The following is a 25,004-nucleotide window of genomic DNA, read 5'->3' on the forward strand; positions in this document are numbered from 1 at the left end:
TTTCTGTGAAGTAATGTAAAATCAACACTGAACTAAGCTGGAAAAGGAATAACAACTGTAAACTTATTAAATATGATTTCCAATTTGGAAGATGAGCTGTATAGAGAATTATTATTATTATTTTCAGGGGGAAGAGATCATGATCATTATTATTTCTTAGAAGCCACAGTTTACAAGAGGTTTTACTGCACATATGACTAGACATTTCCTACCCTGAAGGGTTTACAGTCTAAAGGTAGACATGGCAACAACCAAGAGCTGCAAACAATAGATGGGGAAGTTGGAAGATGGTTGATGAGGATTAAAACAATAAGTTTACTAAATTGTTATGACCCCTTAGTTTTCCAAAATATGTTCCACAATATTTACAACCATCCCCTTTCCTTTGACCCCTCTAATTTATTAAAATCACAGCCTAGGGCAAAGTTCCCCTTACCAGATCCCTCCCCATCATCATCATGAAAAATTGCAAAGGGCCATTGTGTCCTTGACAATTGAGTGCCACCTTGATTGCTCTTTAGCAAGATGCTTAAGATGGTCTGGTTGTATATTCATTTCATTTCAAGTCCACTGCTGACAATCTTATTGTGTCACAAAAGTTTTCACATGTGCTTGTTAGCTGTTTAGCATAAGGAGACCAGATGTCCTGATTTTATAGGGACAGTCCTGATATTTGTGGCTTTGTCTTATATAGGTGCCTAATACCCCCCAACCCCCGCCCCAATTTTTCAACTTGCTATTTGGTCATCCTTGTGTAGCAGCATTATTTGATATGTAAGCTCTGGAATTCATTTGGTCTTCCATTCTAATAATATATCCATTTCAGTTCAGGGCATCTGCACCTGTATTTCCCCTTTGTGGTCCAGCAAAGGCACCCACTTTCAAGCTTCCAGATGCCTAGCCATTGCCTGTCTTGGATGGAGAGGTATGTCATTCACAACCAATGTATTTCCAGGCCTACTGGTATTCCCAGGGAGTTCCTAGCCTACACTGTGATAGCCCCAGCAAAAGGTAGACTGCCTAAGCAGGCTGTTTTACCTTCTCTTCAGAGATGGCACAGTGTAAATTCTCATAATTAAGCTACAACACAGCTATTTCAAGGCAAGCAGATTTTATTCTTAAGCTATAAGAAATATAGAGAATTTATTAAAAACAATAAAAGGACCCATACATGTGCTAATAAGCTTACCAGAGATCACCCCAATTGCAACATGGACGCTGGTTGGTGATTAGCAGTTTTTCCTGTGGTAACAAATTCATCACAGCTTCAGCTAAAAACTAGCAACCTCATGAGAAGAGAGTTACTCATTTATCCAGTTTGGCTCTTTCAATAGGTAATCACCAAGACAGTGGGTCCATACTCTAGGGTGAAGCTTCAAACAGCTGATAACGAGAGGAATTTTATTAGCATACCTGCTCCTTCTAGAGATTTCCTGGGAAATCCACTTAATTTTAAAAGTTCACATGATTTCAAAAAGTCCTTTGACATTCCTAACCTTTCAATGTATCTACATTAAAGTTCCTGGAGCTACACTAATTTAGACCTGCTGGGGATTTGGCCCCATTCTACATTTGCAGAATCCGACCTTTATTATATGCCCTTCAGGGCAAGGATATATTATCTGTTTCACACTGATCTGCCACTATAGAGTACTGTGTACATGTACAGAGCCATATTAAATATTAATAACATGAGGTAGATCACTTAAAATCTACATCGTTGCAACATTTATCTTTGAAATTTACTAATTATAAGTGCATTCAAATATAAAATGGCATAGAACAATTTTATATTGTGTTAGTCTGTTTTCTCATTTTTTAAAGTTTTGTTTTGTTTTAAGACATTGCCATTCACAGCAACACTTTCTTTGCAAAGCAGTTAATGCAACTACTAAATAACTGATGCAGTCATTCACATTCTCCTCTTTTGCATATACATCTTCTCCCAGTGAATAATCACTTTGAAAACTGGCTTGTGAAGACCCACAGTTTGGGTGAATCCATCCAGTCAGTAATAATATCTCTACTCATATAGGGAAAGGTGCTATGTACTAACCTCATTTTCACCTTATGTATTTAGGATCAAATAATATTAGCATTTTAGATATTATAGTTAGAATAAATTATTAAATCCATTCTGTCAACTTGTTCAAGTATCTTAAATACATTCTGTAAGTAAATCTAAGCACTAAGGGATGAGGATCATTTTAATAAGGGCATCAAGAAAATATACAAAAATAAGTCTCTGGTAAGTGGGACAAATACATGAAACTAGTAGGGAATTTGTTCTGAAGCTGCCAACACCATGCTAATTCCTAAGAAGTCAAAATAAATGAAAGAAAACTAGTGTCCAAAAGGACAAGGCAACCTGCTTCTTCAGACATGCTCCAGGAAGGTCATAGTGGGGAGTCTGCTAACTTGTTCACAATGGTTTGAGGCTTAAAGAATTAAAAAAAAAAAAAAAGAAGAAGAAGAAGAAGAAGAAGGAGAAGGAAACAGCATGTTATTCCTGATTTAGACTGAAAATAGAGCTGCTTTGTTCTTATCAGACCATATAGGTTGTGTGTTGAATTTGAGTTAGAGTTGAAGAGGCAGTGATTAATAAAATATAGATTGCATGTAAAAAAGTAAGGATTTTTCTGGGCATGGAACTAAATTTAAATTGTAAAAAAAAAAAAAAAAAAAGAATAGAATTAAATTATTGTTCAATAGCTCAGAAAAACTCCTCACATTCAAATGGTCATATTTGACTTAAGCTCCTTATTTTTCAATGTATATTACATGGGCACTTTTCAAATGTGATCTATGGGTTTAAGGATTTATGAGTGTTTCCATTACAAGTTTTCCCCTGCCCCTCTCCAGCCCTCCCTCCCCTGGTTAATTTAGTAAAAGTGAGTGCCTTTCTTGATGGCTTAGCTAAGGTCTAGTCTGTAGTCTGAGGATGAGGAGCAGGTAGTGTTCAGGTGTCTCCAGGCTGCCTAAATGACCCTTTACAGCCATAGGCACAGGGACATAAGTCAGAACATCTAGAGGCCCCAGTCAGCAGAGAACAGAGGAATCACTAAAATGGTGGTTTTCTTAAACTCCTTCTCTTCCTGTACTGAGAAAAAGCATGGCTGGAACAGAGAATTTAGCTCACTGTCTGTTATTTCATTTGGGAGGCAGGTAAACATGCTTTAAAGAAGTAACTTCCTTCTTTCATTTTGGCACCTTGAAATGGATAAAGGAAGCTATGGCAAAATGAGCTTTTGAAGACTATCAAACAGTTTCTGAATATAAAAATAAAAATCTATAAAATAAACAAAAGGGTAAGTATACTTACAGGAACATTGAAACTGAAATGCTGACTTACCAGTAACAACAAAATCCAATTTGACATTATACCCAATACATTTCATGTAAAAATTGTAACAATTAGGTTTATATGACAGTTTGCATAGTTTCAAAAAGCTTGACAATATTTTCAGTAGATTCAAAGAGAGAGAGTTAGAAAGAACTAACAAGTTTTCAATTTAAACTGTGCATTAAAATGAGGATCTCTAACTCAGCACATAATGAGTGTACACCTGACTGTTTGTTTCTCTCTCTCTCTCTCTCTCCTTTTTCCTGTTTGAGTTGGGAGACTGATCTTCTGATGACCGGAATGGACTTCCAGTGACCCCTTATGAATGGATGGATGTGTGCAGCAGTAAACCCAGGGACACATGGATACAAAAGGCACACTCCTCATACTGGCAAAAGTTAAAAGAGATTGCCAGTGAAAGCAGACTTATTTCTTCCTCCAAAGCCAATAGCTACTCTTCACACCCAAATTGCCCAGGATTGACTGAGGGAGGAGCTTCTCCGTTGTGTTAGCAGGGGCAAAATTGTGCTTTTGGTTTTGCTGGATTGGTTTCAAGATGTAGGTCACTCATACCAGTTCTCACTTCATGTCTGAGGGTGACTCTGGTCACATTATGTGGCCTGATGAGATTGCAGGACAGAAACCAAGATGATGTAATTTTCTGTTTTTAATGCAAAGATCAGAGTCCCATTAGACCTTTTCTCTCTTTTTCTCCAGAAACAATCACTAAAGTATTTAGACTGACATATATGACATTATCTGGCTTCTTAAAAAAACTTTTAGAAAATGCCAAAATGTAAATATTGATACATCTTGCATAGCTTAATGTTTAGAAATGAGTCAAAAGAGGGATCATTCATACAACTGCCCTCTTACCCTGAACTTAGTAGCTAGGATAAAACCTATATCCAAACCAACCTTTGTTTTAATTTTCTGTTTGACATACAGATGATTCAAAACTGGAACCATTTTGAGGTTCCGATAGATTGAGACTTTGATCATGATTTGATCAAACCACCATTTGTTTTTGTGAAATCAAACTCTGACCCAAAATGATTTTCCAAAACCACCTATAATGTATATCATTCCAAAATTATAAGATGCATAAAATCAGTATCATTTAAGTTACCTTGCTAATCTTTGTCAGATAATATGCTTCAGAAATCTACCTAAACATTTGGCAAGCTAAATCTGACAACAGCCGTCTCTAGCTTTATAAAACTTCATAGCACCTACCTTAAAAACAGGAGCACATCCTCAGACTGGGCAGGGGAATGTTTCATCTCTTTAAATATTTCTTTAAGTTTTTAAAGATTTCTTCCTCAGGCACAGCTTCCAAAGAAGTTAAATGGGAGCTTTGTCTGACTGAGCACTGAATTATAGATGAATAAGGATTTCCAGATTTCATCTAAATTGCTCAGAGATGAATGCTTTTCAAATCATAAGATGTGAGTGAAGTGAAAATAACAATATAAAACTCGAATCCCTAACATTTTATAATGTAAAGGAATCCTCCAGTCCTGTTCAGACTGGCAGGGGTGTAACTTATGTTGGAATTCCTATGAAATGGCAACTCACTACTACAAGATGACAAAATAGATTCATTATAATTAAGCATTTTATAGTGAATACCAAATTATTAAAAAAGAGCAACTTATTAAAGAATGTTGTCAATTTATGTTAGCACCTCACCATTAATTATTTATATTATATTTACAGTAACACCACTCAGTATGATAAATTAATGTGACATTAATGTGAATATCACAATGCTGCCATAAAGATTCTGCTGTGTTCAGCATTAATGCATCATTAAAAATAAACTGCTACGTACAATTTAGTAATGGAGCCACACTAATTAAACATGAAATAGTGTAACAATCAATCTCTTTTTCTTTTCAACTGCAACTTTGTGCTGTCCCTTAGCCTGTTTTCGGAATATTCTATATAGGCAATAAAACAGTACAAAAATAATGATTTCACTTCATCAGCTGTGTAGACAGTAGTGTAAATGTTTTACACACAAGTAAAATTAGTCAATTGGGATACGTAAATGAAACGAAACTACAAGGTGCTTACTGTGATAGTGCATTTCAGTGATAGTGCAATTGTGGTATAAATCCCTTAGTTGGAGCCAAGGCATAAAGAAAGAGTGCTGGGAAGAAAAGGGATAAAAGAGGGTGTGGGTCCACTCTTTCTGGCATTTTTGCTCATGCAACAGTAGTACAAACAAATGAAAGGGTGACAAAAGTACCATGTACATTTAGAATGGCATAAAAATAAATAACATGAGAATAGATTAAGATGTGGCATTAATATTAATACTTGTTAATAAGTATAATTAATAATTAGACTGGTTGGGAAACATTGCCAACATTGTCACAACACAGTGTTCTTTTTTATTGTTAGAAAAAATCAAAATTCAGGTAATAATAGCATCAGAGTCTAAAGTAAAGCAAACCCAAACACTAGTTTAATCTGGCAATCAGACAATGGAGCATTTTAGGTAGGACATTGGTTTCTCATAATCATTCTATAGTGTTAAAAAATGCTCCTAAAGAAATTAGCAACATGCCTCACAACTTAGTCGATGTACCTGTGGCATGATGGTGTCCATTATGTAGATTAGCTGCCCAATCTTATTTGTTTTTATTTATTTATATATGTATATTATTATGTATATATTATTTATATTTATATATGTGTGTGTTTATGTATTGTAGAACTTTCCCAGAAGAGGCCGGCACCTACTGTTTTGGGGAGCCCGAATCAAGGGGCCACCTCTGGCCCTCAGTAGGGCAAGCCTGGGTTCAGGTCGCCCCTTTTGTTTTGGGGAAGAGTCTCTCGGCCCATGGGCATGCCAACCGTCTAGGATCCGGCCCACTGTCAGGAATGGGCCAGAAGCGGGAAATAGCCTCAAGCCCTCAGACTGCGCGAGAAAGCAGTCTCTTGCCTAGCCCTTGAGAGGGCTGGTAGGCAAACCCAGATAGGCTTGAGCCCTTAGTAGGGCGAGCCACAGTCTAAGGCCTGGCCCTTGGACAGGGCAGGGCCGAGGGACAGCAGTCTCTAGTCCTTAGCCGGGGAAGTCAGTAGTCTATGGACTGTCGGTCTGGGAAGGCCGGCAGAAGCACATGCAGATGCTCAAGCACTTAGCAGGGTGAGCAGCAGTCTGTGGCCCGGCCCATAAGCAGGGCAGGACAGGCAGTAAGGGACAGGTTCTGGCACTAGCTGACATCCACTCCAGGTCAGGATGAGGGAAGGGGGAGGGAGACGCAGGCCCACCCATCTCCACTGTGTCCCAGCCCAGGGCCCTGTCAGTGACGGGGTGTCCCGTCACTGGGTTGGTGGGGCTCCAGCCAAAATGTGCTGACTCACTGCGAGCCACAGCTCAGCCATACCACAATCGGCTTCCCTGGGCTTCTTCCTCCCACCCTCTGTTTAAAGTACTTGGGCTCCGTCGCCTTCCTCTAGGTTGCTGGGTTCGAGGGCGTGCGGGAGCTCCACGAATCCTTCCCCCGTCAACTGTGGCAGCTCTGGGAACTGCGCAGGGTCCTCTGTGGAGGACAGTTCCTCCAAGTCCTCCAGGCCCCCAGGCAGTGGGCAGTGCCGGCAGGTTCTCTGGGACCTAGGCAGTGGGCAGTTCCGGCAGGTTCTTGGGATTCCCGGCAGCGGGCAGCGCCGGCAGATTCTCGAGATCCCCGGCGGCAGGCAGCGCCAGCAGGGCTTCCTCTGGGTCCCAGGCAGCAGACAGCTCTTCTGGATCGGCAGGTCCCCACGCCATGGGTAGGTCCAGCAGCTTCCCCTCTGTGTGGGCCTCTGGTATGGTCCTAGGTTTGAGCCCCATGGGAGAGGTGTCCTTCTCCCTTGGCCGTTGAGGCCTGACTGAGCTAGCAGGCCTGAATTTTAAAGGCCTGGCCCCGTCCACCTGCTTCCGGTTAGGTGATGTCCATTTGGGTTATAAAGGCCTGGCCCTGCCCATCTGCTTCCGGTCAGGTGGTGTCCTTCTGGGCTCAAACCCCCAGGGTGGGTTTGGCTCTCCCACTGTGTCAACCTCAGAGGGAGGGCCACCCCTCCCGGCTACAGTATGTATGTGTGTATATATATACATATATACACACACACACACATAATATATACACATACAAACACACACATACATACACACACACAACTGTTTTTCTCTTCTCATTGGCTCACTAGATGACATTATTTTTTATACACGTACATAATCGTCGAGGCATGTCCCTTCATTGTGTGGGTGAATTAGGCAAACCAATCCTCATGCATACACCATTATTAGACATGCTTGTTTTACACTAAAGACACAGGAGAATATTTATGACATACTGCACCATCACATAAGTATGCATTTCTATGCCAAGGTCCATCATACCTTGCATGTCACAAAATGAAATAACCCATATTACCTTTAAAGCAGGAATTTCACTACAATGAAGGTAGTATTCATTTCACCAGGTATAACAGGAAGTCCTATTTGACCTAACATAACATAAAACAAACTACCTGACCTTGTACTACCTAAAATACAAAACAATCTGAATACTGTATTGCAGGTTCACTAGGATATGATGGTGTTTAATTCCTGTCCTAAATTAGTGCGAAGTAGGATTCAATATCAGCAAAAACTGATTATTTTGTGCACAAACCAATCCTGTTTGCCTGAAACATTATGGGGGATCAAAATAATCATATAAGTGGTAGTTCTTCTCATCTGATGAACTACTGAGCAAGTTTTTTGGTGGTGAAATTGGGAACCAGATAATAGGGACATTCAAACGTAAGTGTTTGCATGATGTTCTGTCCTTTTAAATGTTGAGCACTCTTCCCTCCCAGTGCAAAGCCTCACTTTTGTGTTTGTTTCAGTATTCAGCTAGAAAAATACAGTGAACACAGCATACAGCTCTGTTTCTATCAGCTCCCTCTGTGACTGTGTCTATCTCCTCTGCCGGATTCAAATATAACTGTTCAGATAAATGGGTTTTTTTTGCATGTAGTTTGTAAAGTGCTTTGTAATCAGCTAGGAATGTGTATCTTTAAATAGATTTAATGGAAGAGTATCACTGTTCTACAAACTCAATACAAGTGTAAGTCATTTGTAAATCTATCCACTCATTTCTATTAGCTATTCTGTGCAAAAACCCTCACATCCCACCAGTTAGTTTTTTACCCCCACAAACTAACTAACCTAAAATTAAAAGAGAGTGGACCCCATCCTCCTCAAGTGTAACCAAACCAAGAAGAACTGCCATCCATGGATATAGGGGAATTCTATAAAGGTGGTGGGCTCCTGATTTCATCTGAGTCCTTATAAACTCCACTGTTTTTAGAAAGGAGCAGGGTGGCTGAAGGATGAGGGAAGACAACTGGACTCTTGAATTCTTCAGTTACAAAATTAATGGCAAAAGATAGAGAAAATTCATATAAGCTGAGTCTGTAACAATTTGTGCTGTTTTCCCTTTCATCTTGTGGAACCCTCCACTGGGTTTAGGAGACAGAAACTGTACTTTTTAGATAAAAACAGGATCCTTTAGGTATGGGTGGAAGAACTGAGGAATGTGGAACTCAAATGGATGCCTCAGGTAGCACCCTCAAGATCCACATGGCTGTGGGCTATGGGGCAGAAGGAGTGATTTCTTCCATCGTTAGGGAATCCTGCCTTCCCAATGGAAAAAAGAGTAGGAAACACCAAGTTACCAGTCACAGAGTTTCTTCTCCTCTGGGAATTACATCCATATAGAGGAAAATAGGATATCAAATGAATACATGAGCTTAAGAAATAATATTTAAAATGTTGGCACATTCCTTAATGTTTTAATTCAGAATCACTTTTTCAATGCCTGGGCATTAGCAAAGAAAATAAACATTGTCTAATAATGTTCTGTCCTCCTCATGCTTCTGGAATACTAGGTATTATCCTCAATGAGTTTCATAACTCTGAGCCTCATGACCATACATCCTAACAACCAGATTTCATTACATCAAAGACCAGATAGGACTACCTTTAAAACCCATAAGCGCTGCTATTAAGTAGGAGTCATTACAGATCAACATGATGAGTCCTCTATACCCCAAAGCTGTGCAAGAGACAAGACCTAGAAAATGAAACTTGTTTCTATCACAGTAAGGAGAAGATCTAATCACACAACCACATGGCTAACTCAGAATTTGGATACTGTATTACAGCAACTGTAGGTGTCTTTTGTAACCTTTACAAAATTTGCAATGCAAAACATGAACACTATACTAATTACTCTGTGAACCATTTTCAAGATTTCAAATCCCTCATTAAAAATATAGTTAATAAAGGACCTGCTAAAAGGTTAAGATAGAAAATATCTGAAGGCTTACATGAGAAGAACATAAAATATCTTTTCCCTTGTAAATTATTTTATATGTGTTTGTCCCAGGATACTAAGCCAACTTAACTCTACTCTTCCACATCAATAGATCTAAATCTTGCTGTAGGCCAATTAAGTCTGAGATATTTTAACTGAATTTAATAGACTTTTGGAATGAGATACAAAGGAAACTATAACAGATCTTTCAGAAATAAAACAGGAATAGTATACTTTAAATTGTTCAAACTGAAAAAAAAAAGTTACCAGTTCCCCTGTTATTTAATTTACTCCTGTCATGCACTTGGATTCCTAAGTTCTAGAAAAGGCAAGTTAATGTCTGCATAACGAATTCTAAGAATAAAGTAAAATATGGAAACAGTTTAACACTGAATTTAAACTATCCACAAACTATCATCCTGAATACCTTCTGAATCTTGGAACATTTTTTATTTCAGTTCTGGAAGATGTAGGCCACATACATTTTTTAAAATAAGTGTTCCATAAACAAGATTGGTCAAGAAATGTATATTCAAATGGAGAACAAATAGCTGAGTAACAACTTTATCATATATTCAAACAAATAAAGGGATTCTGTCATGAAAAACTGTAGTTTATGAAGCCAGATTCATATGCCTGACATTTTAAATAAAACCTTTATCCAGCCACTTTTCATTAAAATACAGTTTCTATTAAAATAGTCCATGAGTAAATATTTTATAAGTGCACACAATAGTTCAAATAGTTTATGCCAGGAGTGGAAACTAAGCAATATTAATTTCAGTGTGAACTCTAAACTTACAATTCACCTAACAGTAAATGACTGAAACTCTATACATAACAAATAGAAAGCTTTCACAAAGCAATATACAGAGGAAAATTTTAATAAAATATACTTATGAGTAAACTTAGGGATATAAACACAACTGAATTTGTGGAAGCTTATGTAAATTAAGCAACAAATAAATGTCATCTATATCCTTAAACAGTATGCAAAATTCTGAGAAGGTTGTGCTTTGAATGCATCTATGTCGATACTTTAAATTCATTCCTCATGATTTTATATAAGACAGTGAACAATATTTCCATATTTTTGCAATGTTGGCTCAATAGTTATGATCAATATTCAGTCACTCAATATTAAATATATTATATATATGCATTCCTTTGCTAATGAAATTTTTATAGAAAATCATTCTTTGGCATTTTAACCAGAGAATCTCTGCCCACTACCCTCACCCCACGTCTTAGTGGGAAAGATGGTTTGACCAAACTAACAAGTGTGGCAGAATCTGAGCTCCCCTGGTATTCTGTGAGCCAGAGCTAAATGGCCTGTCTTGGAGGGTCAGGAAAAATATTCTCTCATCCTTTACAACCTTTACAGGACCTGGAAGGCCTGGTTATGTAGGTGTGGCTTTAATTTCTCACAACTTTTTGCCAGTGCAAAATGTGGAGTTAGGGCAGTTGTTAGTTGGGTACCTTTTTAGGTAAACCTGAGCATGGGACTCAGGAAACGTCTGGCAAATTCTGGTTAATTAGAGCAGGGGCAATCTATTAGGTCGCATAGATCAAGGTATTCCTCATCCCTAACCACATTTTGTTGCATGATGATTCTTAAAGTTTATACTGGACACACTTTAAGCCTGTCCTCTGAATGTTGTGTATTTATTCAACTGTGTGTTCAGGTCAATAAAGCCTTTGAGCCCGTCTTTATATTTATGGTCTTGCATCCATAAATACTCAGTTTAGACATTGAACCCATGTGCCTTGGCATAGTTTGAAACCAATGGTCTCCAAGCAGGGGCATGGGTTCACCTCATGTGAATCCATCTAAAAGACTGACGTCATAGAGAGAAATGGTTTTAAAGGAACTACTTGCATCAGTAAGTACCACTCGTGAATAAACGTTTACAGGATTGGGCTTTTACTTGTTTTATAGCTTAACAGCATTAAATGGAATTAATTTGTAAGGTATTTTGTATTTACCTTATGTAGCTGTCTTGTAAGTAGTTGCAGTTTTATAAATATTCTATTTTAATTTGATATAACTTCATAGAAGTTAATACTATTCAAATAGAAATCTTCATTCTGTAGATAACATAAAAACTGGGAATCTGTGTAACAGACACCTTTCATTCATTATAAATGTAAGAAACAATAAGGGCCTCAAACCAAAGACATATACATCTAATCAGGAAATGGAATGTTGTGGGTAGAGGTTTTTTCACTGGGTATTGTTTGGTGGACAGGGTATGTGTCTATGTCGGACAGAGGCATGAGAAATACCACACATGCAGATAGAGAAGGCATCAAGGAAGCATTAGACACCATCTAAACAAACATTGGGAAGTATGGAACAGAGAGAAATCTAGAAGGAGAGGTTGGTTGAAAGGGACTTAGAGCTATGAGCAAAGAAACTGCCTCCTGCAGTTTGAGGACTACTATGATTAAGAAAATAATTTTTTGTACATTCTTTGTAAATAGACAGGATTGCATCAAAGATACCTGGCTCCATCATCAATTTATCCTTCTAATGGAAACAAGCTGCAGGATCCTGAACTTTGATTAACTGCTGACACAAAAGCTTCCTTTCTGTCAGATCTAATATTCATTTGACTAAAGGAAAATATATTAAAGGAATTTTTTAATGGATCAACTTCTGTTTTCTATAATAGTCATATGCACACTTAATTTTCCTATCTATATGATATGTAAGAAACAAATATTTTGATTGTATCAAAATCAGTTACTTCAATTGACTATATCAGATCAAACATAAGAGAAAGCAAAATAAATTAGTATATGCTTTCCATTGACACAATATACAGTAGCAACACATTTTATGTTCTATTTCAGTTGAATCCAGACATAGCCTAACAATTTGATAAACTTAGTGGAACACATTACTTATTAATAGTTTTAGAATTGCCAAGCTAATAAAGTCATATTTCTATTAAGAATGGAGAAATAAGGAGCTAATTTTCAGCTCACAGAGTCAGTCTGAAAGGTACTATAGAATAATGCCCTGCCCTTTAAAATGAACAGGAATAAATGCATAACGACTCTGGAAGCATTGTGAGTGCTCTCCTAGATTCAGTTGCACTCCTGAAAATGGTGCATCGTGCAGAACATTTAGTGGCTGCATCACCACCAGCAGTGAGAAAATGTCAGCACAGTTGCTGATTTAAACATGCTGTCTAGGGGGGTAGGTAGGGTCTTAGGAATCACGTTGAAGGTCAGGATAGTTTCCCTTAATAGGTGCCCCAAAATTCTAGGGCTTGGAGCTAAGAATTCCCACATATCTTCAAGCACAACCTGACTCTCAGATCCCTTCCACCTAACCCATGCCATGCTCCTTATCCTGCACCATTGAGTGGTTAATTCAGCAAGACTTCTGATTGTCAATCATGATAAAATTTAGTTTAAATTTTCCCCTTTGATGTGATTTTTCATGCAGAAGGGGATCGTATGTCTTTTTTGATGATATAGTATTACGCTCTTAAAAAAACAACTCCACAGTTGAATTTCCCCTTAATAAACTAAAATCATATTAAAAACAAGAACCTTCTCAAAACAACTCACTCAGAGGTGAGTGGAGGCATTTGACATTTCATGATCATTATGTCAATAGCTGCTGATCAAATTCACTTCAGTTGCTAGCAGTTCACAATGTATATGGCAGGCAAGGTAGCAATCACCATATAATTAAACCACCCCACAAACCAAATACAGTACCTGTACAATTCAAATATAAAGCAAATCTAAACATGTAAAAATTCCTTTTTTCATATCACTTGCAAAGAACTATTTATATAGTTGCCTTTGTGTTTTTAGTCATAGCTGTTTTAAAAACAGCACTTTTTTTAATTCCAAGAAAAAACAGTGAAAATCATTTAAAAGGCAATTTTGTGAGTCTATATGAAGCTTTTTTCATCTCAAAGATCTAGTAATTATTTCATTACCCTGAAAGATAATGGGTCAAATTCTGCCTTCACTTACACCTGAGCAATCCCTTTACAAAGGCAGAATTTGACCCAGTACTAATATGGTTCCAGGGTATGTCTACACTAATGATGGCACTATCAGTGCTGCTGGATCAGTGCTTCAGGATTGACTGATTGGCAATGGAGACTCAATCAATTGATCGGGAAGTCGACGGTGTTAATCCACCCCCACGAAAAGATTAACTCTGCGTTGACGGGAGGGCATTTCCCGTTGACACAGCACAGTGGGGACGCCACACTATGTAGAAGTTAGGAAGTCGACAGGAGATACGCAAGCTACTCTATGTAGCTTGCATATCTCCCATTGACTGCCACTGAATTTCACTGCTAGTGTAGACTAGGCCCCAGTTGTATTCCATGGACAACTCTCAAAATGAATTCTTTGCTTAGGAATCACACACTCCTTATTTTAAAATGAGTTTCGAAACCTGCTTTGCATTTTATTTCATCACACCTTTGGGACCTGTACTATTACAATTTGAATTGTATAATTATATATTTAAATTATATACATATAATTGTGCTAAAATAAAATGTTAATTTAAAACATCCTATGTGCTTATTTTCTATTTTTCTCCACTAAGTTTAATTATTATGCAGTACTAAAAACTGTAGCTCTCATTGACCTATGAGTGTGTAAAGCTTTGAGATCTATCCCATCACCTCTAGAGCTTTTTCCTCTACCCACTTTTCTGACACCTGCCATCAACGATTTGATGAATGAAATGAAAGCATGTGACCACCTACCCACACACCTTGGCAGAGGTGCACTCCATACACGACGGCCACCACCTAGGCAGGTAATTTTATTAGCACCTTCCAAGCGATATCCAGGAAAACAAGAAAATGTCAAGGCATCTCCGACACCAAAGTAAAAACCAATTCTTCTACTGAAGGCAGGAACACCAGGATCATCACATGGTTCCAGATCATATTCTGCTGACAATAAAACAGAATATATAAATAAAAGGGAAAATCCCATACCTTAAAAATTATAAACAACAAACAAGTACAATTCTGGTATAAAACATTTTGAAAACATATCTTCCACAGATGTTGATAATCCAGGTCTATTAAACCATGACTCCACTCAAACTATTGCTTGATTCTTCCACTCTGCTTCTTATCCTTTAGTTATGGTCTGATGTAGAGTAATATGAGAGAGACATGGTAGATACATAGTTACATTGACTTTAATCAGATTCCTACCATGAGAGGTTCCTTACGATTTGTTTGGTTATATTTCTTGAACATAATTCATTATAGCGCAATTCTGTTGAGCTCCCAAATGTTAGGAATGAACTTTATAGTTTGCAAACCCATAATAAAATGAAAAAAAAATCACTAAAATCTAATGAATGATCAAATTGATGTAGAGAGGTATCACCACATTTTCAATAGATGTGCTTGAGTTTCATGCACAAAGAGCAGCACTGCACTCCTAAATCAGGTGAACAATTGCCCTTGCATGCTCTTTAAAATTGTGAATGCTGTCACTTAATCAGAAACAATTGTATACCTAAACGAAATAAAAATTCCCGGGGTCTGATTTGCCTTTTACCTACATCACTGTAAATCAGGAGTAATTCCACCAACGACTGTGGAGCTACAATAGTGTAAAATTGGTGTAAGGGAAAGTAAAATCAGGCCCCTGGATAGAACTCTAAGTATGTAATTGCTTTTTCAGCATACCTAGTTGTTAACTGCACAGACACACACAGAACGATGTCCTGCACTAGAACTCTCGTTGATGTCAAAGGGAATTGTGATTACAGATCAAGGACAGTATATAGCACTTAGTTATTGAATTTGCACATGTAAAGAATTAGGATTTATTTTAAAGAGCAATACTTTGTTCTGTCAGTCCTACATATCCAATTACTGAAGGGATAGATTGGATTTTGAAAACACTCTGAACATATTTTCTTTAGTCTTTTTCTTTTTTTGTGAGACTTCTTTTTAATTACATTTCTACAAAGTAGAAAAGACAATCACAAATATAAAACCCTAGCAACTGAGATACTATACATACAACAAAATAGATTAAAGAAAAAAACGTATAACATGAAAAAAGTAAATCATACCTAATAAACTGTAATATGATGAATAAATAGACCTTCTCAGTATCTAACCAGTTAATAACATATATCTATTATTTTGATAAGAATAGATAACATTCTTAGGCCTAGATAGAGTCTTGAATTCAAATTATAATTTACAAAAAAATTTAGGTAAATACAAAATGGATATCAAATCAAGCTACATACATCCCAACATGCTGATGTTTTGATTGCATGCATGGAGTAAATATTTAGCAACAAGGCATCTACACCTGTATCATAGGGTATAAATACCCTACACAGGGCCCAAAGGGGTTAAAGGACAGCACTGGGCCCAGGTAGCTTGCCCTGCCAGACCTGCAGAGCATACTCTAACTGGAGATGAAATTTAAAGAGGAGCAACCCAGCTCAGGAATGGAAAGGAAGACAGACCTATCCTAATGGCTCCCAAACAAGGGTGCTAAAGAAGTATCCCTCTGAGCAATAGGACTGGCTGCTGAGTCCAGTTGGGGCTGAAGGTTTAGTCATCTTTTCTTTGTATCTTATACTGGACTTGGAGCCCTGGGGAGAGATGGATCGTAGGAAGTGATTTGTAGGGGTAACTCTGAGTGCACTTGAAGATGATGGACACTTATTCGCTCTCATAGGGCCCTGGGTCAAAGCCTGATGGAGTGGGAGGGCCTGGGCTCCCCTATGAACTTCCCCTGCTGCATGAAGGACATAAGCCTCATTGCCACCCCACACCCCCTCTGGTAAGAAGAGGGCAAGGACACTGAAAATCCAAAGTATAAGCCCATACACTGGTGAGGAACTGGATTGAAAGACCTTTCATTTAGGAAACAAGGCTGGATACTGTAATAGAGTCTCTGAGGACTCTATTACAACCTAGCATTACCAAAGCAAAAAGATTTTTTTTTTCTTCCCTGATAAAATCTTAAAGTGTACATTTGAAAATGAACTATTCTTAATTATTTATTTTTATTAATATTTGTGAAGTGTTAAAAAGTGATTTAGAGAATAAATGTTATTACTACAATACAATACAATTAACATTTCTGCCTAAGCAGAAGGAAAGAGAGTTTTTCACCTGTGACGCCTTTTGTTTTGGTGCCAGTATCCATGGTATAACTAATAAAATAATTGAAATTAGGAACAGAAAACATCTTAGACCTTCCAGTTCATCTCCCTGTGAATTCAGGGTTATTCTTTAGAGTGTATTATTGCATTTATTTAGTTACATAAATATGCACGGTACTTAACATACAAAAGAAAAGACGATGGCCCAGATATACTACTACAGACAAAGAATGCACAGCATAGTATGTATGGGGGTGGAGTGCAAATGTTAATTGATAAAATGCCCTTAAGCCATATTTTGGGTTTCCATGATCCTGGGTCAGCAGTATACCAGAAGCTGTCACCCAATGTAAATTTAGGAATCCGAAAGTTTCCTATAATTCCCCTACACTGGGGAGAACATTCTGTGGCCAGATATGCTAGCTTCAGGATCCCTTTTTGCTGGTGGTGCAGAAGAGAGTGGCAATAGCCCAGGATCTGACCAGAAAATTTACAGTTTAAGGGCTTAATCCTGCAAAGTGCTGAGCACTCTAGCCCAATCCAGCAAAGCACTGAAGAACATGTTTAACTTTAACCATTTAAGTAGTCCCCTTGACTTCAGTTTTAGGTATGCACTTAAGTGCATTACAGGTTCAGAGCTAGAGGTGCTCATCACTTTGCTAACAAAATATGGGGAACGGGAAAAATGGAGAACAAGTCAACACATGAATTACTACATGGCTCGGACAATCTTCTATCTATTTTACTATGCTATTCCTGTAACTGTGTACTTAAACTTTCTCTTCACCTTTCACTATTCTATATACTTAATTTGCCTCCTCTGTGATCACAGTAAGAGTGAAAAAATAAATCACTCTACTCAGTCAATTTGTGATGTAGGTGTCATATATGTTCCATGAACTCTATTTTGCATCATTTGTTTAATATGTGTTTAAAATACAGTTCTTTGGTATGACAGTTCTTGTTTTGCCATGCTCAGTTTTAAATGACTCAACGAATAAGGCTTCTATCTTTTGTTGTTGTTGTTTTTTAATGGTATCCTCAGGTAGCTCCTAATAGAAGGCTGATAGATTTACAGAGAAAAGAAGGCAGCCTAATTCTCCACTACCTCTTGCCTTGGGAATACATTTAAACCTATTCATTATGACTGCAAAATGGGTGCAAGTTGCCACCAAATAAAAATGGGGATGTCGCCTTAAATTCTTATTGTTTTCCAGGGGAAAAGAATAGTTTTTACATATCAATTGTACAGCAGCAAAGAAGATGCAAATAGGAGGGAATATATACTCATAATTAGCAAGAGTGGCATTGATCAGCATAAACAAAATCTATTTCCAAATTGTTATAAAGATCAGATGATACTTTGCATGTACATTTTGCCAATTTACATGTGCAACAGTGTACATAAAATATTCATATTTCCAGTTTTACTAGTCATCTATAGTATACATATTGGTTCAATATTTCAATTAATTTACATGTGTAACCTGTATTTACTGCATACTGAAATTGCAATTTTTAAAGTTTAATTCATTGTGAAGTCAAAATAACCTCCGTGGGATATTTTTTCCCCTGCAGAGAAACTGAAAAATAAACTTAGCAGTCACTTTGTAGTCAAAGAAAAATGCTTTTAAAAGTAGAACACAGCAAAACAGCTCACATGTGGCAGATCAAAACTGCAAAAGTGATTGCTTTGCATGCTTAATGCATCATTTTCTATTTGTGTTCCAGACTTCCATCACCTCTGTCGTTTCAGTTTTTAGTGATGCTGGAGAAAACTGCTTTCTCAGCTCATTTAGTTCAAATTATTCTCTTTTCAGTAAACCATTCTCACTTTGCAGAAGTATATTTTACTTGTCTAAATGTGAGGAAATAATATTCCTAAACTCAGTCATTTGTCATGTAAAATGTATGTTTGTGATATTATTTCTACCTATCTAATTCTGGTGTATTGGCTGCAGACAAGATGGGAGCCTATTCTCTGATGAGAAATACTTGAAATTCCATAAAACTATTAACCAAGAATTTTCCCTTGCATCAGTAACCTTCTTTTGTATATTTATCTTCAAGTTCCTTTTATAAGTTATTTAAAAATAGATCGATAGATCACCTAAATAGTTTGATACACATTACATTTTGCCACTGCTAATCTCTTGCTTAATTAGTGCAGTGGGTAAAATCAGTCATCTGACAAAAAAAGCTATTGCTGCTGCTGAACTAACAATTCTTTTGAACACGAAATCCAGTCACTGTATTTTACTTGAAAATAGCAAGGTGCATGTGACTCTGATGTAAAAAGGAAAGGCATAATCTGTAGTTTATCAGCTTGTTACATTTGAAAAATAATGCAAGAACATTTGAGGCAGTAGTTCACCTGTCACTAAATATTTATATCCAAGAAAGGAGAACCATAAAAGTGTAGGACTGGAAGGGACCTCGAAATGTCTTCTAGTCCAGGCCTCTGCACTCAAAGCAGGATTAAATATTATCTAGACCATCCCTGGCAGGTGTCTTTCTAACCTGTTCTTAAAATTCTCCAGTGACAGAGATTCCACAACCTCTCTAGGCAATTTACTCCAGTGTTTAACCACCCTGACCATTAGGAACCTTTTTTCTAATGTCCAACCTAAACAAATGAATGAGCAGACAAAGCAATCACTGCTTTCTAGAGTGGTAATAGCATGCAGCTCTAAGGGTTTGTACATCTCAGAAGTGTGAATTGGCACAGAAAAATATTGAAGAATTTATCATTTCTATATGTTCACTTTTGTTACATCAACACAGAGTAAATAACAAGCAACTGTGACTTATGGGGTTTTAATTCCACTCAAGTAGTAGTTGATATAATTACCAGAACTTCCTCATATAAAAACAGTCATACTGGGTAAGACCAATGGTCCATCTAGCCCAGCATCCTGTCTTCTGACAGTGTCCAATGCCAGGTGCTTCAGAGGGAAGGAATAGAACAGGTAATTATCAAGTGATCCATCCTGTTGGTTATTCCCAGCCTCTGGCAAACAGCAATCCCTGCCTATCCTGGCTAATAACCATTGATGGACCTATCCTCCATGAACTTATCTAGCTCTTTTTTGAACTCTGTTATAGTGTTGGCCTGCCAAGGACTTCCACAGGTTGACTGGTATGTTGTGTGAAGAAATACTTCCTTTTTTTTCCTTTTTAAATGTGCTGACTATTAATTTCATTTGGTGATCCCTAGTTTTTGTGTTAGGAGGAGTAAATAACACTTCTTGATTTATTTTTGCCAAACCAATCATGATTTTATAGACCTCTATCATATCCCCCCTTAGTCATCTCTTTCCCAAGCTGAAAAGTCCCAGTTTTATTAATCTCTCCTTATATGGAAGATTTTCCATACCTCTAATTATTTTCTTTTAAGTACCTTTCCCAATTTTGTTTTGAGATGGGGCAACCAGTCTGCATGCAGTATTAAGATGTGGGCATACCAAGGATTTATAAAGAGAAAATATGATATTTTCTGTATTATTATCTATCCCTTTCTTAATGATTCCCAATATTTTGTTAGCTTTTTTGACTGCCTGTGCACACTGAGTGAATGTTTACAGAGAACTATCAACGACTCCAAGATCTCTTTCTTGAGTAGTAATAGCTAACTTAGACCCTATTATTTTGTATGTACAGTTGGCATTATGTTTTCCAATATGCGTTACTTTGCATTTATCAACACTGAATTTCATCTGCTATTTTGTTGCCCTGTCATCCAGTTTTGTGAGATCCCTTTGTAACACTTTGCAGTCTGCTTTGGACTTCACTATCTCAACTATCTTGAGTAGTTTTGTATCATCTGCACTGTTCACCCCTTTTTCCAGACCATTTATGTATATGTTGAACAGTATTGGTCCCAGTACAGACCCCTGTGGAACACCACTATTTAACTCTCTCCATTCTAAAAATGGAGCATTTATTCCTATCTTTGTTTCCTATCTTTTAACCAGTATTGATTCAGGAGAGGACCTTCCCTCTTATCCTATGACTGGTTACTTTGCTTAAGAGCCTTTGGTGAGGGCTTTCTGAAAAATCTAAGTACACTATGTCCACTGGATCACCCTTCTCCACATGCGTGTTGTCCCCCTCAAAGAATTCTAGTAGATTGGTGAGATATGATTTCCCTTTACAAACACCATTTTTGATCTTCTCCAACAAATTGTATTCATCTATGTGTCTGATAAATTCTGTTCTTTACTATAGTTTCAACCAATTTGCCTGGTACTGAAATTAGAAATTCGGCCTGTAATTGTCGGGATCGCATCTGGAGTCTTTTTTAAAAATTGGGATCATATTAGCTATCCTCCAGTTATCTGGTACAGAAGCTGATTTATATTATATGTTACGTACCACAGTTAGTAATTCTGTGATTTCACATTTGAGTTCTTTCAGAACGCGGGTGGATTCCATCTGGTCCTGGTGACTTATTACTTTTTAATTTATCAATTTGTTCCAAAACCTCCTTTAATGACACCTCAGTTTGGGACAGTTCCTCAGATTTTTTACCTGAAAATAATGGCTCAGGTTTGGGAATCTCCCTCACATCCTCAGCTGTGAAGACTAATTCAAAGAATTCATTTAGTTTCTCTGCAATAGCCTTATCTTCCTTGAGTGCTCCATTAGCATCTCGATTGTCCAGTGGCCCCACCGGTTGTTTAGTAGGCTTCCTGTGTCGGATAGACTTAAGAACATTTTTGCTGTTACTTTTTGAGTCTTTGACTAGCTGTCCTTCACATTTTTTATTTTTATACTTCACTTGCCAGAATTTATTCTCCTTTCTATTTTCCTCAATAGGATTTAACTTCCACTTTTAAAGGATGTCTTTTTGCCTCTAACTGCTTCATTTACTTTGTTGTTTAGCCACAGTGGCATTTTTTTGGTCCCCTTACTAAGTTTTTTAATTTGGGGTATACATTTAAATTGAGACTCTATTATGGTATCTTTAAAAAGTTTCCTTGCAGCTTGCCAGGATTTCAGTTTTGGTACTGTACCTTTTATTTTCTGTTTAACTAACTTCTTCATTTTTCTGTTGTTCCCTTTTCTGAAATTAAATGTTACCGTGTGGGCTGCCTCGTGTTTCACCGCCCCCTACATGGGGACATTACATTTTATTATGTTATGGTCACTGTTACCAAGCAGTTCAGATATATTCACCACTTGGATCAGATCCTGTGCTTCATTTAGGACTAAATCAAGAATTGCCTCTCCTCTTGTGAGTTCCAAAACTAGCTGTTCCAAAAAGCAGTCATTTAAGGTGTCAAGAAACTTTATCTCTGCATTCCATCCTGAGGTGACATGTACCCAGTCAATAGGGATAGTTGAAATCCCCCATTATTATTAAGGTTTTTAATTTTTTTATTCTTTAATCTCCCTGAACATTTCAGTCATTATCACCATCCTGGTCAATTGGTTGGTAGTATATCCCTGCCGCTCTGTTGTTATTATTCAAGCATGGAATTACTATCCATAGAGTTTCTATGGCACATTTGGTTCATTTAAGATTAGTATTTCATTTGACTCTATGATTTTTTTCACATATAGTGCTGCTCCCCCACCAGTATGACCTATTCTGTCCTTCCGATATATTTTGTACCCTGGTATTACCTTGTCCCATTGATAATCCTAATTCCACCAAGTTTCTGTGATGCCGATTATATCAATATCCTCATTTAATACGAGACACTCAAGTTCACCCATCTTAGTACTTAGACTTCTGGCATTTGTATGTAAGCATTTTAAAAAAATGTCACTGTCTGCCAAAAATACCCGTCTGCCATTACATGATGTAATTTAATGGAAATCTTTTTAATTTGACTGTTTCTCATCCAATCCTACCCATATTTTATCATCCTCCATCCTCTCATCCATACTAGGATATAGAGAATCTACATTAATAGAGCCTCCCATAAGGGATGTCTCTGTCCTAACCATGTGCTCCTCTGCACCTGTCGGCTTTCCCCCAGCCCTTAGTTTAAAAACTGCTCTACGACCTTTTTAATTTTATTTGCAAGCATTTTGGTTTAGATAGAGTTAGTCCTTCCTGTATTGGCTCCCACTTTTCCAATGCTTTCCCCAGTTCCTAATCGATCTAATGCACTAGTTCACAATCATCTCATCCATGCACTGAGACCCTGCAGTTCTGGCTGTCTAACTGTCCCTGTGCGTGGAACAGGAAGCATTTCAGAGTATGCTACCATGGAGGTCCTGGACTTGATCTCTTACCTAGCAGCCTAAATTTGGCCTCCAGAACCTCTCTCCTATGTCGATGGCATCTACATGCACCACGACCACTTGCTCTGCACCAGCACTACACATAAGTCTGTCTAGATGTATCGTACATTATAATTAATAATTCAAACATTCTTTTTATTTTTACATAATAAATGGATACCAATCCCAGATTATTTTTGGCATGAGTGACTGTTCCATTATTCCCACATGTCGCTGTTGCCTTTCTCTCTTTTTTTTTCTTCCTTTTACTGCTCACACATTTATCCACTGTTTTTCTCCTCTATCAGTGATATTTCTCTCCCTTTCCTTTTTTCACCACTTTGTTTTAACTGGTCAGGAATGATCTCATTCTTGCTCCCGAAGTCCCAGTTCTTCACTGGAGCAGATCGCATATAAAACAGTCTCTTCTTCACCAAGAAAGTAGTCTTCCCCTCTGATTCTGTTAGCCTCCTTTACACCTGCTAATTTTGAAGTAATTTATTTTTTGTTGTTCCATCTCCCACTCTGGAAACCAGGTTTTATAAACACCTGAAACAACTGCTTTTTATTGCTATTTAGTAAATTTGTTCCGACTAAAATGAAAAACAATAATGTTTGAAGTTATTTTCAAACCATTTGTTGGTCCTGAATTCTTTACCTGAAAATGTTATATTGAAACCTTCATAGGAGATTGAAAAGTCAGATATAAATCGAAGCTGTGCAGTGAAGTTGCCGAAGAGCCCAGCTTTAATTGTAGGGGGCAAGACTGAGCCAGTTAATCGGGCCACTGGTTCTGTGAAGCTGTCATCTTCAGTGATGAGCAAATAGTCATGAGAACTCTCAAGGTGAAAGGTGTGAAAGACCAGCTGTACTCCTGGAAAAAAAATAGGGTTGTGTTAAAAGATAAAGCCATAGAACTGGAATGAAGAGTAGTTATTTGCTGCTGTAGCTGAGCTAGTTTTCTTTGTCTGGCTATATTGAAAGAAGGACAGGAGACACTTGATACAGATTTAATCAAGCTACAACTTTCTTATTAGATTCTGAGACTGCCTGGCAGATAAATTTTACAGTGCAGGCAATTCTATGTTCATTCAAATACTCACCTGGGGCTTCCATCAGCCCCCTTCATTTTCCATCCAGGTCCACCAGCCAACCCATGGCTGGGACTTTATCATGCATCCTCACTCATAGGAGGACTAAGGTGGGCTATGAGAAAAGGGGGCTGGTTCCCTGCCATGCCAACCAGAGAACCCCTGAGTTCCTTTAACCAGCACCACCTATTTAAATACTTTACAAGGCCATTTATCTGGTCATTGGATACTTACCCTTTGGAGTATTTGCACGTACAAAATGGTGTACCCAAGATGCTTTCCCTATGGAGTACCTCACACTTACAAAATGAATTGTGACATATAGCCTAACCCCCTTTCCTCCTCACCATGAGTCCTTCCTGAAACCCACTGTGGGGAAGGCAACAAAACCCCAAAACACTATACTTAGGCCACTACGGTGAGAGAAAAATTCCTTTCAGTCCCCCTAAAAAGGAGCAGCTAGCTAAATGCCCACAGCAGGTCCTAACCAAACCTGATATTTGCCATCTGAAGGGGAAGGAAGGTAGGTGCTGTCTTGCCTGCTGTGTGGAGAAAGGGCTTCTAATTTCCTGGCTTTACCCTTTTAAAACTTTCTGCACTTACGTTCCCAGGGATGAATCAGCATCAACAAGCTACCTTTTTGCACCCACCTTTTTGCAGCAGCTTCTGACCTCCTTTCCACCCCCCCCCCCGAAAGCACTGCTGCCCCTCTTCCAGCAAGTGCAGACAACATCCCCCTGCACCCCACTTCATTCCCTTTACATACAGTTGATACAGACTGAAAACCTTTAAGAATTATAGAAGGGGAAAAAAATCAAGCTTTAAGCCTAATGATACTT

At 37.9% G+C, this 25,004-nt stretch overlaps 1 protein-coding gene across 1 annotated transcript in view; it reads right to left on the reverse strand.

Moving 5' to 3' along the window:
- Positions 1-25,004, reverse strand: part of CSMD1 (CUB and Sushi multiple domains 1) — a 1,845,645-nt gene that overhangs the window by 419,623 nt on the left and 1,401,018 nt on the right. The window contains exons 20-21 of the mRNA XM_067558441.1: positions 23,733-23,948; positions 14,451-14,639 (exon numbers count right to left, since the gene is read on the reverse strand). Coding sequence (XP_067414542.1) covers positions 14,451-14,639; positions 23,733-23,948 — 405 coding nt within the window. The remainder of the gene's footprint in view (positions 1-14,450; positions 14,640-23,732; positions 23,949-25,004) is intronic.

Source organism: Emydura macquarii, unplaced genomic scaffold (assembly GCF_026122565.2).
Source record: "Emydura macquarii macquarii isolate MOO-44397 ecotype Brisbane River unplaced genomic scaffold, CSIRO-AGI_Emac_v2 contig_2063, whole genome shotgun sequence".
NCBI lineage: Eukaryota > Metazoa > Chordata > Testudines > Chelidae > Emydura > Emydura macquarii.